The sequence below is a fragment of the Cuculus canorus genome, unplaced genomic scaffold (assembly GCF_017976375.1).
Source record: "Cuculus canorus isolate bCucCan1 unplaced genomic scaffold, bCucCan1.pri scaffold_65_arrow_ctg1, whole genome shotgun sequence".
NCBI lineage: Eukaryota > Metazoa > Chordata > Aves > Cuculiformes > Cuculidae > Cuculus > Cuculus canorus.
In genome coordinates this window covers 474,092-488,416 of record NW_026527845.1, presented here as the reverse complement: position 1 = coordinate 488,416, position 14,325 = coordinate 474,092, and the positions used below count along the sequence as shown (strand labels likewise).

At 54.6% G+C, this 14,325-nt stretch overlaps 1 protein-coding gene across 1 annotated transcript; it reads right to left on the bottom strand.

The window, feature by feature from the left end:
- Nucleotides 1-6,213: 6,213 nt before the first annotated feature.
- LOC128850744 (acrosin-like) lies at nt 6,214-10,680 on the bottom strand. The gene is made up of 6 exons (XM_054055727.1): nt 10,610-10,680; nt 9,744-9,820; nt 8,411-8,627; nt 7,852-8,117; nt 7,446-7,591; nt 6,214-6,967 (listed from the first exon to the last, which is right to left on the bottom strand). The coding sequence occupies exons 1-6, from the start codon at nt 10,678-10,680 to the stop codon at nt 6,614-6,616; spliced, it is 1,131 nt and encodes a 376-aa protein (XP_053911702.1). The 3' UTR covers nt 6,214-6,613.
- Between the last annotated feature and the right edge of the window lie 3,645 nt (nt 10,681-14,325).

Genomic DNA, 14,325 nt, shown 5'->3' with positions numbered 1-14,325 from the left:
TCTCTGCAGGGCTGCTCTCAATCACATCATTCCCCATCCTCTATTGAAACCATGGATTGCTCCAACGCAGGTGTAGGACCTTGCACTTGGCTTTGTTGAACCTCATGAGGAAAATGTCAGGTAGCCAAGAGCGACAACCACCCCTCGGATGCCAAATGGGCTCCAGCACAGGATCCAGCTGAGAAGCTGGAGCCACGTCTGCACCCAAAGCCCCATCAGAAGTTCCCATCGCAGCCTGTGATCCCTCACAGCTGAACCACAGGACATGAGGGGATCACGCCTTGGGATGGTACACGCCATGCAGGTCTATAGTCTCACACGTATAGGAAAGGCCACGTCCCCATGGGGGTTTTGAGCTGGCAGCTCCCAAATGGAGAGAAAAGCCATTGACGTGTCCATCAGCGCTGCGGCTCAGTCCGGAACGTGGAGACCCATTGCCTACAGTCACATCTGTAAAGAAAGAGAGAGAGCATCTCCCGTGAAATATTCCAGTCTACTTCTTCCAATCCCAATGGAGCTGTACAAAGTTCAATCATGGGATCACTCCATGTTCCTCGCCTCTCCCTTCCACACAGGACCATCGTGCGGTTACTGGGTGTGTGGACCATTCCCATAAAAAAAAACCCCAGGTTTGGAGTTTTCAGAAGACCGCACTCCCTAAACTCACACCAGCTCCAAACTCAGCCCCAACCAGCTCTGCAGCCGACACGGGGAGCAGCACAGGGTGGGAGAGGCTGACAAAGACCTTCCCAGGACAGAGCAACCAGGGCACAGCACTGACCCGACCCGTTCCCTCTGCTCTTCCACACATCAGAGCACTGGCTATAAATATAGGAAGGTGAATGTCCTATGAAAGGATCATGAAACCCCAGTGCCACTCACTCCAGTGACGATCTGTGGTGTCGCCCTGAGGCTCCTGGATAAGATGGGGCTGAGAACCCAGGTGGCCTTTGCCTATGGGCACCACTGGAATCCATCCTGTTTCCATGAGATGCTGTGATGCACTTCTTCCCAGGGCCCTGCAGTGGAGCTGCCACGGCTCCCTCAGCCCAGCCCGGCCCCGCTGCTCTCCCAGCCCTGCCCCATCCTGACCCCAGTCCCGCTGCCACCCCAAGGAGCACTGGGCACAGCCCCACGCTGCCCGGGGCTGGGTGCCAGCCCTTGCCTGCCCACACACCTGATCCCCGTGCTCGCCACGGAGCAGCCTGGACATCCTGCGCTCCGAGAACCACCAAGAGGAAGAGGATAATGAGGCTGGTGGGGCTCACAGCCCCCTGTGCCTGCGCCATGCTGCTGCTGCTGCTGCCGCTGCTGACGACACTGCCGGAGCGGTGCCCTTGGCACAGCACAGCACCTCCATAAGTGGCTTAGTGCGTCTGTGACCTCACAATGCAGCCCGGCAACCACAGCCCCGCCTGACGTGACGGCGCGTGATCCCCAGGGTGAGGGCAGGGTGGGTGCCCACGGATGGATCATATCACACTGCTGTGTGCGCTGTTTCATCTGCAACTTCTCACCTTGCTCTGATCAGTGGAATTCATAGACTCACAGAATCCTAGAATGGATTGGGTTGGAAGGGACCTTAAAGATCATCTACTTCCAAACCCCCTGCCACGGCCAGGGACGTGTCCCACTAGACGTGGGAGGACACCTCAGGCTGCCCAAGGAGAGGGCATCTCACACCACAGGAGAGGCCGCGCTCTCGTTGAGGCTTTGAGGTGGCGGCTCCCAAAGGGAGTGAAGAGCTGTGACGTACCCATATGACCTTCGTATGCATCAGCCCTGTGACTCAGCCAGGAAGCTGGAAAACCTTTACCCACAGATACGTCTGTAAAGAAACAGAAGAGTGCATCTCTATGCAATATTCCAATGTACTTCTTCCGATCCAAATAAGGGAGAACAAAGTTCAAATACGGAATCAGTCCATGGCCCTCATCTCCCTCTTCCATAAAGGACCATCGTGTAGTTACTGGATGTGTGCACCATTCTCATCCAAAAAACCACGAGTTTGGAGATTTCAGAAGGAAGCACTCCCTAAACTCACACCAGCTCTAAGCTCAGCTCCAACCAGCTCTGCAGCCGACACGGGGAGCAGCGCAGGGTGGAAGAAGCTGGCAAAGACCTTCCCAGGGCAGAGCAACCAGGGCACAGCACTGACCTGACCCATTCCCCCTGCTCTTCCACACATCAGAGCTTTGGCTATAAATATAGGAAGGTGAATGTCCTGTGAAAGGAGCATGAAACCCCAGTGCCACTCACTCCAGTGACGATCTGTGGTGTCGCCCTGATGCTCCTGAATAAGATGTGGTTGAGAACCCAGGTGGACTTTCCCTACTGGATGGGGGAAAGGCTGTGGATGTAGTCTTCTTGGACTTTGGTAAAGCCTTTGACGCAGTTTCTCACAGCATTCTGCTGCAGAAACTGTCAGCCTCTGGCCTGGACAGGCGCACACTCTCCTGAGTTGAAAACTGGTTGGATGGCCGGGCCCAGAGAGTGGTGGTCAATGGAGTTAACTCCAGCTGGAGGCCAGTTACAAGTGGGGTTCCTCAGGGCTCAGTACTGGGTCCAGCCCTGTTCAATGTCTTTATCAATGACCTGGATGAAGGCATTCAGTACACCCTTAGCAAGCTTGCAGATGACACTAAGCGGGGTGGAAGCATGGATCTGCTGGAGGGTGGGGAGGCTCTGCAAAGGGATCTGAACAGGCTGGACCTCTGAGACCAATGGCATGAGGTTGAACAAGGCCAAATGCTGGGTCCAGTGCTTGGGGCACAACAACCCTGTGCAGTGCTACAGATTAGGAGAAGTCTGGCTAGAAAGCTGCCTGGAGGAGAAGGACCTGGGGCTGTTGGTTGACAGCCGACTAAACATGAGCCAGCAGTGTGCCCAGGTGGCCAAGAAGGCCAATGGCATCTTGGCTTGTATCAGAAATGGTGTGTCCATCAGGTCCAGGGAGGTTATTCTCCCTCTGTACTCGGCACTGGTGAGACCGCACCTCGAATACGGTGTTCAGTTCTGGACCCCTCACCACAAGAAGGATATTGAGGCTCTGGAGTGTGTCCAGAGAAGAGCATCAAAGCTGGTGAGGTGGTTGGAGAATAAGTCTTACAAGGAGCGGCTGAGAGAGCTGGGGTTGTTTAGCCTGGAGAAGAGGAGGCTGAGGGGAGACCTTATTACTCTCTACAAGTACCTGAAAGGAGGTTGTGGAGAGGAGGGAGCTGGCCTCTTCTCCCAAGTGACTGAGGACAGGACAAGGGGGAATGGCCTAAAGCTCCACCAGGGGAGGTTCAGGCTGAATATCAGAAAAAAATTCTTCACAGAAAGAGTCATTGGGCACTGGATCACCTGCCCACGGAGGTGGTTGAGTCACCTTCCCTGGAGGTGTTTAAGGAACGGGTGGATGAAGTGCTTAGGGACATGGTTTAAGGGAGTGTTAGGAATGGTTGGACTCAATGATCCAGTGGGTCCTTTCCAACCTGGTGATTCTATGATTCTATGATTCTATGATAGGATGAGGGGGAATGGGGATAGACTGGAGAGTGTCAGATTTAGGCTTGATATACAGAAGACTTTCTTCACCATGACAGTGATGAGGCCCTGGAACAAGTTGCCCAGGGAAGTTGTGGCTGCCCCATCCCTGGAGGTGTTCAAGGCCAGGCTGGATGGGGCCTTGGGCAGCCTGATCCAGTGGGAGGTGTCCCTGCCCATGGCAGGGGGATTGGAAGTGGATGATCCTTAACGTCCCTTCCAACCCAAACTATTCCATGATTCTGTGCTTCTAAGATAATGATTACAACCCTTATCTTCTTGCTGCCCAGAGTCTTCAAGATTAACTGCGCAGGTGTGGCCAAGCTTTAAGGTCTCTGGATGGGATTAGTTTTATCCCCCAGGGTATGCAATGAGGTTCCAGGACTAAAGTGTCTTGTCATTCTGTCAAAAAATTAGGACTATGAAGACACTTCTGAGTACATAAAGTTCTCTGAAATCACTGTTGAGTAGAAGCAGGCTGAGGGCAAATCCCGAGTCTTCTCCAGTGCTGAATGAAGTGTACCCCACTTAAGAGCTAAATTATTGAGCATAAATTTCTTTGTTTCAAGAGTTAAAGAGGAAAGGCTGCTGGAGAAGTTGTCTTCGGTACATTTTGTAACCTGCAGAGTTCTATTTTAATGTGTTTTAATCTATTTTAATTTCCCTCCTGGCCGTCTCAATGGCTGCCGAATGCTGTGGCGGACTACAACTCCCGACATGCCTTACGGCGGACTCAGCGCGCAGCCGTGCCCCATGGCTGCCGGATCACTTTGCGAACTACAACTCCCGGCGTGCCCCGCGGCACTCGCGGCCACGGCACCGGAAGTCGGTTTCGCCGCTTCCTCTCCGGCGTTTCCGGGTCGTGCGGTGCTCGGGCCGGGTCGGAGTGCGTTCGTTCGGGCCGCGGCATGAGGCCTCGGGGCTGGTTCCTGCCCTCGGCGCTGGGGCTGCTGGGGCTGCTGGCCTGCGGCGTGCTGCTGCTGGCGGACGGCCTGGGCTTCGGGGACCTGCGTTGTTATGGGCACCCGTTCCCCGCCGCGCCGTGCCTGGACCGGCTGGCGGCCCGCGGGCTGCGCTTCACCGACTTGTACAGCAGCTCTCCCGTCTGCAGCCCCTCGCGGTGCGGCCCGGGGGCGCCCTGGGGCGGGAGGAGCCGGGGGAAGGACGGGGCGAGGGGCCCGGCCCCCCTCTCTGCCCTCGTCCCCTTTTCTCTCTGACTTCGCTCCTCCCTCTCTCTTCCCTGCCCCCTCTCCCCCCATTTCTGCACTGGTCGCCCCCTTTTTCTGCCCTGGTCCCCTATTTTCTGTGCCCTCATCCCCCCTTCTCTTTGCCCTCGTGCCGCCTTCTGTCATCTGCCCTCGCCCCCTCTCTCCTCTTTTCTTCCACCCTTTGCATCTTGCCTCTTGTATCTCTCGCCCTCTCTGCCTCTCTCCCCTGTTTGCCTTCGCCTCTGACCTTCAGCTGCACCTCTGCCCCCTTTCCCCTTACCTCTGCCCTCTCCTTGCCCTGTCTGCTACTTTCATCCCCCGTCTCTTGCCTCCCGCACCCCCAGCCTCGTGTCCCCCCTATGGCTTCGTTCCCCGACCCCCATCTGCCATCATCCCATGCTAGTCTGCCCCAACCCCCTCTCTGCTTTCATCCCCCCTCTGTGCCCACATTTCCCCCCAGCTGCCTTCATCCCCACCACCTACCTTCATCATCCTGCCTCTCTCACGTCTTCCCTCTCTGCCCTCACCCCCCTGACACCCAAAATGCTGACAAATAAACTCTCTAGGACTCGTTTGGTGGTTTTAGAAAGCAGGCATCCTTTATCAGGCCTGGGCAACACGAGGGATCGATCCCCGTCAGTCACGTTCAGCAAGACAAATGCTGATTACAGAAGATACTTCCTACTTACATGCCTATGTATACATTTTCCAAGAAATTTCATGCATGTTCTATTATTTTCTAGGGATTCATTTTAATGTTGTTATGAATTTCACAACAGTAATCTATTGCTCATTGGGAGCTGACTGCAGCTCTCCATCTCTGTTTGAGATAGGGAAAGACTGCAAACAGAGCTGAATAGAGAGAAAAACACATCTGTTCAGCACAGATCATGCTTTGCTCAAGACAGAAAAGTGCCTGGAAAAATACTATGTGAAGAAACATGCTATCAAACTCCGTGCTATCAGAGGGATGTTCTGTCTGACTTTCAAAAAATCCAGCTACTTGGATGATCTTAATTAATTAAAATATTCCACTTTTTGTAATAGTAACAACTTTTTGTATAGCCCCCTCTCTTTCCTTATCCCACCTCGCCTCGTTCCCCCTCTTGCCTCATTGAATTTAGGTTGCAGTGCAAGGTTCTGATGTGCTTCTTTATGCTTTCCTGTTGGATGCACTTTGAGATCTGTTCCTGTAGGTGTTTTTAATGCATTTCAACCATCCCGGGCCAGTCTCGTGCACTGCAAATGGTTTTAATGAAGGTGCCATACTGGGTGGATCTGTCCGAGCCATGTCAAATGCACTGTATGTTGACCGGTTTGAGGAAATCATGTGATGTGTTGAGCATTTAATGGAGATGTTTAATTGGGGCCGGGGTTTGGAGGAGTGAGGTGCTGTTCCAGACACAGCTCAAAAGCATCTGTAGAGTGTTGGAACTGAATCCTTTTTGAGGTCCCTTCCAACCCAAACCACTCTCTGAAGACCTCCAGCCCCTGGGACCGCTCTTCCCTTCCACTGCACTCTCTCCCTCCTCTCACACCAGGCATGGGTTCACCCTTTGGAGTGAGTCTTTACCTTTGTGCCCTCCTTTCCTTGTGCAGGGACCAGGCCTGGAGTCCTTGCCTGGCCCAGGAGACAGAAGGAGGCTGAAGCAGAGTTTGCTGCGAAAACTCTTTATTCTCAGACAGAGAATAGACCAGCAACAGAATCCTAAGCAAACAGAACCATCTGCCGTAGGCATGGATGGGCAATTTGAGGCATGAGGGCAGGATCAAGCAGGTCTGGGCCCCTGAGGCTGCCTTTGGAGCAGCAGGCATTACCCCAGAAGGACATGGTTGTGGCCCCATGCAGCCTGCCCTGCATCCTCTTCCACCTGTTCTCAGGTGCTTCCGCCTTTCAGGACCTGCAGGAGTTCCTGCACCTGAGTGAAGAAGTCCACCAGCTTGTTGAGTGGATACAGGCAGGAGCTGGAATAACTTGGCTCCGTTGTTTGGGGCATCTCAACAGGGTTCGAGGTGGTGAGAAAGTGGCTCCAGAAGCGTTGCGTTGCAGTGGCTGCTTTAACTGAGCGCCGCATCATCTGGGTGAGGATCCAGTCACGGAAGTGCCGTGTGGAAGTGTAGACCCCAGGACGATGGGCTCTGGCACAGCCTGCTCCAAAGCTGGTCACTCCCACCAGCCAGAAGTGGTCAGCATAGGAATCTTGGCAGACCAGAGGACCCCCACTGTCCCCCTGCAAAGAAGGAGAGAGGATTCAGGGGGTGCTGGGGGCTCTGTCAGCGCCAGGGCTGGCTCCTGCTCTCTCCCAGCAGAAGCCAGAGCTGTGTTCCCTGCACAGAAAGGCTCTGCTCCGGCTCTGGAGCCGACAGAACATGGTTGAGGAGGTGGCTGTGGGACTATAAGGCAGGGCTCTCTTTCCTCTCTGCCCAGGGACCCTGGCTGTGGGGCAGAGGGATATTCCAGCGTTGGCGCCTGGACCTATGGGCTGTTGAGAACGTGGGATGGGCTTTAAGGGCAGAGTCACAGGGCTGTGGGACAGGCTGGACGCTGAGCATGGAGAAGCAGTTGGAGAACGGGAGGGGAGCTCAGGAGTGATGGGGACTCAGCAGTGGGAGGGGGACTTGCTGTTCAAAGCAGGCACCGGGGTAGGTTGGGGCAGCTGTGCCAGGGCTGCCGGTGCTGCTGGGGCGGGACTGGGATCATGCTCCTACCTGGCAGGTGTCGATGCCGCCTTGCGGATAGCCCGCACACAGGTTGTGGGGGTGGATGTCCCCACGGTACCACCCGCTGCTGTTGCACACTTGAATGTCAATGAGGGGAACCTTGGCCTCCTGCAGCGCTGGGGGTAGTCCTCCAGCTGTGGACAAGACAGGAATGAGCACCCGGCAGCTGCTGCCAGTTCCCGTCCTCCCTTCCCTAGGGCTTGGCTTTGCGTCCACAGAGGCATTGTGGTGTTCCCTTCCACCCTGCTCTGGCTGACAGCTCATTCCCATCTCCCCAGACACAGATGACTCTGCAGACTGACGTTGGCTCCTGCCTCTGCTGTCAGGACGCCCAGCCCATCTGCCCATTGTTCCCAGCTTGCACCCAGGATTTAAATACTTTTGGGGAACTCACATCTGGCCGTGGTGACCCCCCAGCCGCTAACATAACAGTTTCTCAGCTGCCAGAGTTGCAGTGAGAAGTCAGGCACGCAGGCGAGCTGCACGTAGGGGCCGCACCGGAAAGGCTCGTACAGTTCCATCAAGGCAATGTCATTCGCCTGAGTGGTGTTATAGTAGTCTTCATGAATGATGATCTGTCTGACGTAGCGCACTTGTGCCTCTGGGCCCATATCAGTTAAGGAGGTGGTACCGGCCACCACGCACCACGCTGGGACATTCCTGGAAGGCAGATGGCGAGAGGGGTGAGAGGGAGCAGAGGCACATGCTAGAGCAGCCCAGCAGCTCCTTGCCTCCTGCTTCCCAAGGGAGCGAGGAAAGCTTCTAGGGCATCTATGCCCCAACATGCCTGAGCCACAAGGACTGTGGAGATGGAGGCATCTGGGATGCAGTGGCACCACCCCAGCCTTTTTCTGGGTGCACTGCAAGGAACCGGGCTGGGAGTTGCCCGTGATGCTGCCCACTGGGCCTGTGCCGGGGTTTTGGGGATCTCCCTGTTCCCTGCTCCTCCTTACTGGGCGTCAACGAAGCAGTGGGCTGCCGTCAGCACCCACTGGGGGTGGATGATGGACCCTCCACACACGTGTGAGATGTGCGTCTCGCGGACCTTCTGCACGCTCACAATCCATGGCCAGGCTCCTGGCTGGGCATCTCTGCCCCCAACAACACGCGCTGAGCCATAGCCATAGTAATCCAAGGGCCGGAGTCCACAGGTCCTGTGGGAACCAGAAACTCATTACTGTCCTGCTTGAGGCATTGATGCTGTTTGGGCAGAAGGTCAGGCACCTTCTCTCCCCACGCGGCATCGCTGCATGGAGCGCAGAGCCAGGGAACCCTGTGGGTTGTGCAGGCATCCACCCCTGTCTCTGCTTTAGCCCCTTAGGGGAGCTGTGCCCGCAGCCTGGGTGCTGGTGAGGAACGGCAGCGACCGCGTGGGGTTGGGGAAGGAACCACATGGGGTTGATGAAGCTGTTGGGAAGCGAGCATCCTCCAGTGAAGCCCAGCAGCGCTGCCCAAGCTCCCTCCCAGCGCCTGTGCCACTCACTCGCAGGTCTCCCATGATCCCTGCACAGGCTGGCTCATGGCCAGCAGGATGGGTTTTGAAGCCCTCCACAGATGCGGACTCCACCGCTGCCCTGGGAAGCCTCTGCCAGTGCTTCATCACTCTTTCAGGAAAGAAAATGTTCCTAATATCCAATTTAAACCTCCCATGGCACAATCTGAGACCATTCCCTTTTGTTCTGTTACTCGTCCCTTGGAGAAATAAAATAACACCTGCCTCAATAAACCGTACTTTCTGGGAGCTGCAGAGAAGGATGAGGTCTCCCCTCAGCCTCCTCTTCTCCAGGCTAAACAGCCCCAGGGGCCTCAGCAGCTCCTCCTAAAAGTTGCTCCCCAGGCCTTTCCCCAGCTCTGTTCCCTTCCTCTGAATGCACTCCAGTCCCTCAATGTCTTTCTCGGAGTGAGGGGCCCAAACCTGAACTCAGGATTTGAAGTGCAGCCCCCCCAGCACCTGGTCCAAGGAGACAACCCTTCCCTGCTCCTGCTGGCCACCCCATGGCTGATCTAAGCCAAGATGCTGTTGTTCCTCCTGGCCACCCAGGCACTGCCTGGTCATGTTCTGCTGCTGTTGACCAGCACCCCCAGGTCCTTTTCCTCCACTTTTCCCCAAGCCTGGAGTGTTTCCTGGGGTTGTTGTGACCAACAGCCTGTGCAACTTATCTGATGTCACAGAGGAGCTGGTTCTGGGTGCTGGGTATAGTGAACTTGGGGTGGGGTGGAGGGGGGACACGTGGGTCGTTCCAAGCAGGAGGGGAGGCAGGAGGTAGGGTTGGACCCCCGAAATACCCCTGCTGAATGCTCGGCTGCTGGGGTGAGTGTGGGCGGCCTTGGGGCAGCCAGCAGCGCCTGGCTCCGAGCTCTGCCTGCCAAGAGCCAGGAGGGAAACACCAAGGGTGGCAGCCCAGGCTCTCTGGGAAGGGCATAGAAATGTTAAGGTTGGAAGAGTCCTGAAGATTTTCCAGTCCAACCACCAACACAACACCAACCGTACCTACTAAGCCATGTCCCAATGTACCACAGCAACTTGGTATTTTAACACCTACAGGGATGAGGACTCCACCACTGCCCTGGGCAGCCTCTGCCAGGGTTTCACCACTCTTTCAGTAAAGAAATTCTTCCTAACATCCAATCTAAACCTCCTCTAGCCCAACCTGAGTCCATTGCCAATTGTTGTATCTCTTGTCCCTTGGGAGAACAGAACAACACTCACCTCACCACGGCCTCCTTTGCGGGAACTGCAGAGAACTATGAGGTCTCCCCTCAGCCTCGTCTTCTAGAGACTATACAGCCCCAGGGCCCTCAGATGCTCCCTCAACCCCCGGGCTCTAGACCCTTCCCCAGCTCCATTATCTTCTCCACACATGCTCCAGCCCCTAAAGATCTTTCTTGGCATGAGGGGCCCAAAACTGAACGCAGGATTCTAGGTATAGCCTTCCCAGTGCCGAGTCCAAGAGGACAATCCTTCCCTGCTCCCGTTGCCCACCCCATGGCTGATGCAAGCCAGGATGCTCTTGGCCTTCTTGGCCACCAGGGCCACTGCTGTAACATGTTTGGCTACTGTTGACCAGCACCCCCAGGTCCTTTTCCTCCACTTTTCCCCAAGCCTGGAGTGTTTCCTGGGATTGTTGTGACCAACAACCCATGCCACTTACTCGCAGGTCTGCCACGATCCCTGCACAGGCAGGCACAGGGCCAGCAGGACGAAGAAGAAGAGCATCTTCATGATGCCAGTAGTGCTAAGGAGGTGAAGAACCAACTGAGAGCTAGTGACAAGCATGGCACCAGCCGACCGACTGCCCACAGTGCTCACGCTGCTCGCAGAGCCCTTGTCCCCAATCTGATGTCACAGAGGGGCTGGTTCTGGGTGCTGGGTATAGTGAACTCGGGGTTGGGGGGGGACGTGGGTTGTTCCAAGCAGGAGGGGAGGCAGGAGCTGCAGTTGGACACCCCTGACAGCCTCCACCAAATGTTCTGATGGTGGGGTGTGGGTCAGCAGCCCTGGTACAGGCAGCAGCACCCAGCTCCGAGCTCTGCTTGCCAAGAGCCAGGAGGAAAACACTAAGGGTGGCAGCACAGGCTCTTTGGGAATCATAGAATCATAGAACCACTAGGTTGGAAAGGACCCACTGGATCATTGAGTCCAACCATTCCTAACAATCCCTAAACCATGCCCCTCAGCACCTCATCCACCAGTCCTTTAAACACTTCCAGGGAAGGTGAGTCAACCACCCCCCTGGGCAGCCTCTTCCAGTGCGCAATGACCCTTTCCGTGAAAAAATTTTTCCTGATGTCCAGCCTGAACTTCCCCTGGTGAAGCTTGAGACTGTTCCCTCTTGTCCTGTCCCCTGTCATTTGGGAGAAGAGGCCAGCTCCCTCCTCTCCACAACCTCCTTTCAGGTAATTGTAGAGAGCAATGAGGTCTCCCCTCAGCCTCCTCTTCTCCAGGCTAAACAACCCCAGCTCTCTCAGCCGCTCCTTGTAAGACTTGTTCTCCAGCCCCTTCTCTGGACACACTCCAGAGCCTCAATATCTTTATTGTGGTGAGGGGCCCAGAACTGAACACCGTATTCGAGGTGTGGTCTCACCAGTGTTGAATACAGAGGGAGAATAACCTCCCTGGACCTGATGGTCTCACCATTTCTGATACAAGCCAAGATGCCATTGGCCTTCTTGGCCACCTGGGCACACTGCTGGCTCATGTTCAGTCGGCTGTAAACCAGCACCCCCAGGTCCTTCTCCTCCAGGCAGCTTTCTAGCCAGACTTCTCCTAATCTGTAGCACTGCATAGGGTTGTTGTGCCCCAAGTGCAGGACCCGGCATTTGGCCTTGTTCAGCCTCATCCCATTGGTCTCAGCCCAGCGGTCCAGCCTGTTCAGATCCCTTTGCAGAGCCTCCCACCCTCCAGCAGATCCACACTTCCACCCAGCTTAGTGTCATCTGCAAACTTGCTAAGGGTGTACTGAATGCCTTCATCCAGGTCATTGATAAAGACATTGAACAGGGCTGGACCCAGTACTGAGCCCTGAGGAACTCCACTTGTGACTGGCCTCCAGCTGGAGTTAACTCCATTGACCACCACTCTCTGGGCCCGGCCATCCAACCAGTTTTCAACCCAGGAGAGTGCGCGCCTGTCCAGGCCAGAGGCAGACAGTTGCTGAAGCAGAACGCTGTGAGAAACTGCGACAAAGGCTTTACTGAAGTCCAAGAAGACTACACAGCCTTTCCCTCATCCAGCAGTTGAGTCACTTTTTCACAGAAGGCCGTCAGGTCAGTTTGGCAAGACCTGCCTTTCGTGAACCTGTGTTGACTGGGCCTGATGACCAGGTTCTCTTCCATAGGCTTCATGATAGCACTCAAGATCACCTGCTCCATGACTTTCTCCAGCACTGAGGTCAGACTGACAGGCCTGTAGTTCCCCAGATCCTCCCTGCAACCCTTTTTGTAGACGGGCACAACATCAGCCAGCCTCCAGTCCAGTGGAACTTCCCCAGTCAGCCAGGACTGCTGGAAGATGACGAAAAGGGGTTTGGAAAGGATATCTGCCAGCTCCTTCAATACTCTTGAGTGGATCCCATCTGGCTCCATAGACTTGTGGGTGTCTAGCTGGGCAAGCAAGTCTCTAACCGCCTCCTCTTGGATCACGGGAGCCTCATTCTGCTCCTGTAACTTCTGGGTTTGTAAATAGGGGGAACAACTTCCCTTACTATTAAAGACTGAGGCAAAGAAGGCATTAAGTACCTCAGCCTTGTCCTTATCCCCTGTCACTGTTGTTCCTTCTGCATCCAATAGGGACTGAATATTCTCCATAGTCCTCCTTTTATTGTTAATGTATTTGTAGGAAGATTTTTTATTATCTTTCGCAGATTTAGCCAATTTGATTTCTAGTTGGGCCTTAGCCCTCCTGATTTTTTCTCTGCACAATCTCACTTCCTCCCTGTAGTCTACCCAAGACACCTGTTCCTTCTTCCAAAGCTCATAGACATTCCTCTTCTTTTTTATATCTATCAAGATCTCGCTACTCAACCAAGTTGGTTTTTTCCCTCGCCAGCTCCTTTTCCAGAACATGGGGATGGCTTGCTCCTGAGCTGCTAGGATTTCATTTTTGAAGAGCGCCCAGCCATCATGGGCTCTCTTGCCCTTACGGACTGTCTCCCATGGGACTTTGCCAACAAACCTTCTGAACAGTCCAAAGTCTGCCCTCTGGAAGTGTAATGTGACTGTTTTGCTAATCCCCTTCTTCATCTCACCTAGAACTGAAAACCCTATCATCTCATAATCGCTTCGTCCCAGGCGTCCTCCAGTCGTCACATCCCCCACAAGGCCTTCCCTGTTCACAAACAGCAGGTCCAGGAGCGCACCCTCCCTTTTCTGCTCACTCATCATGTTCCCAGCCCCGATGTTTGCTTTCTAAACCTTCAACACAAGACTCAGGGATTGATTTGTGGCATTTTCAAGCCTCAGAGCTCGATGTTGGCTTTCTTGACCACCTGAGCCACCTGCTGGCTCAGGTTCAGCTGCTGATGACCAACACCCCCAAGGTCTTTCTCTGCCAGGCACCTTTCCAGCCACGCATAGAATCACAGAATCATAGAATCATAGAATCGTTTGGGTTGGAATGGACCTTGAAGATCATCTAGTTCCAACCCCCTTACCCTGGGCAGGGACATCCCACTAGATCAGGCTGCCCAATCCCCATCGAACCTGGCCTTGAACATCTCCAGGGATGGGGCAACATCTCCAGGAATGAGACAACACCTCCAAGGCTTTCCCAAGCCTGTAGCGCTGTATAGGACTGTTGTGTTTCAAGTACAGGACTCTGCACTTGTCCTTGTTAAATCTCATCCCAGTGGTCACAGCCCATCGATCCAGTCTGTCCAGATCCCTCTGCAGAGCCTCCCTACCCTCAAGCACGTTGACCCTTCCTCCCAGCTTAGTGTCATCCGTGAGCTTACTAAGGGTCCATTCGATCCCTTCATCCAGGTCATTGATAAAGATATTGAATGGAATTGCACCCAAAGATGACGTGGCAACATGATCCAGTGGTAGGTGTCTGTGGCCATGGCAGGGGATTGGAAATGGATGGATTTTTGAGGTGCCATCCAACCCAACCCGTTCCACTATCACAGAATCACAGAATCACAGAATCACAAGGTTGGAAAGGACCCATTGGATCATCGAGTCCAACCATTCCTAACACTCCCTAAACCATGTCCCTAAGCACTTCATCCACCTGTTCCTTAAACACCTCCAGGGAAGGTAACTCGACCACCTCCCTGGGCAGCCTGTTCAAGGAGCCAATGACTCTTACTGTGAAGAATTTTTTTCTGATATCCAACCTGAACCTCCCCTGACGGAGCTTCAGGCCATT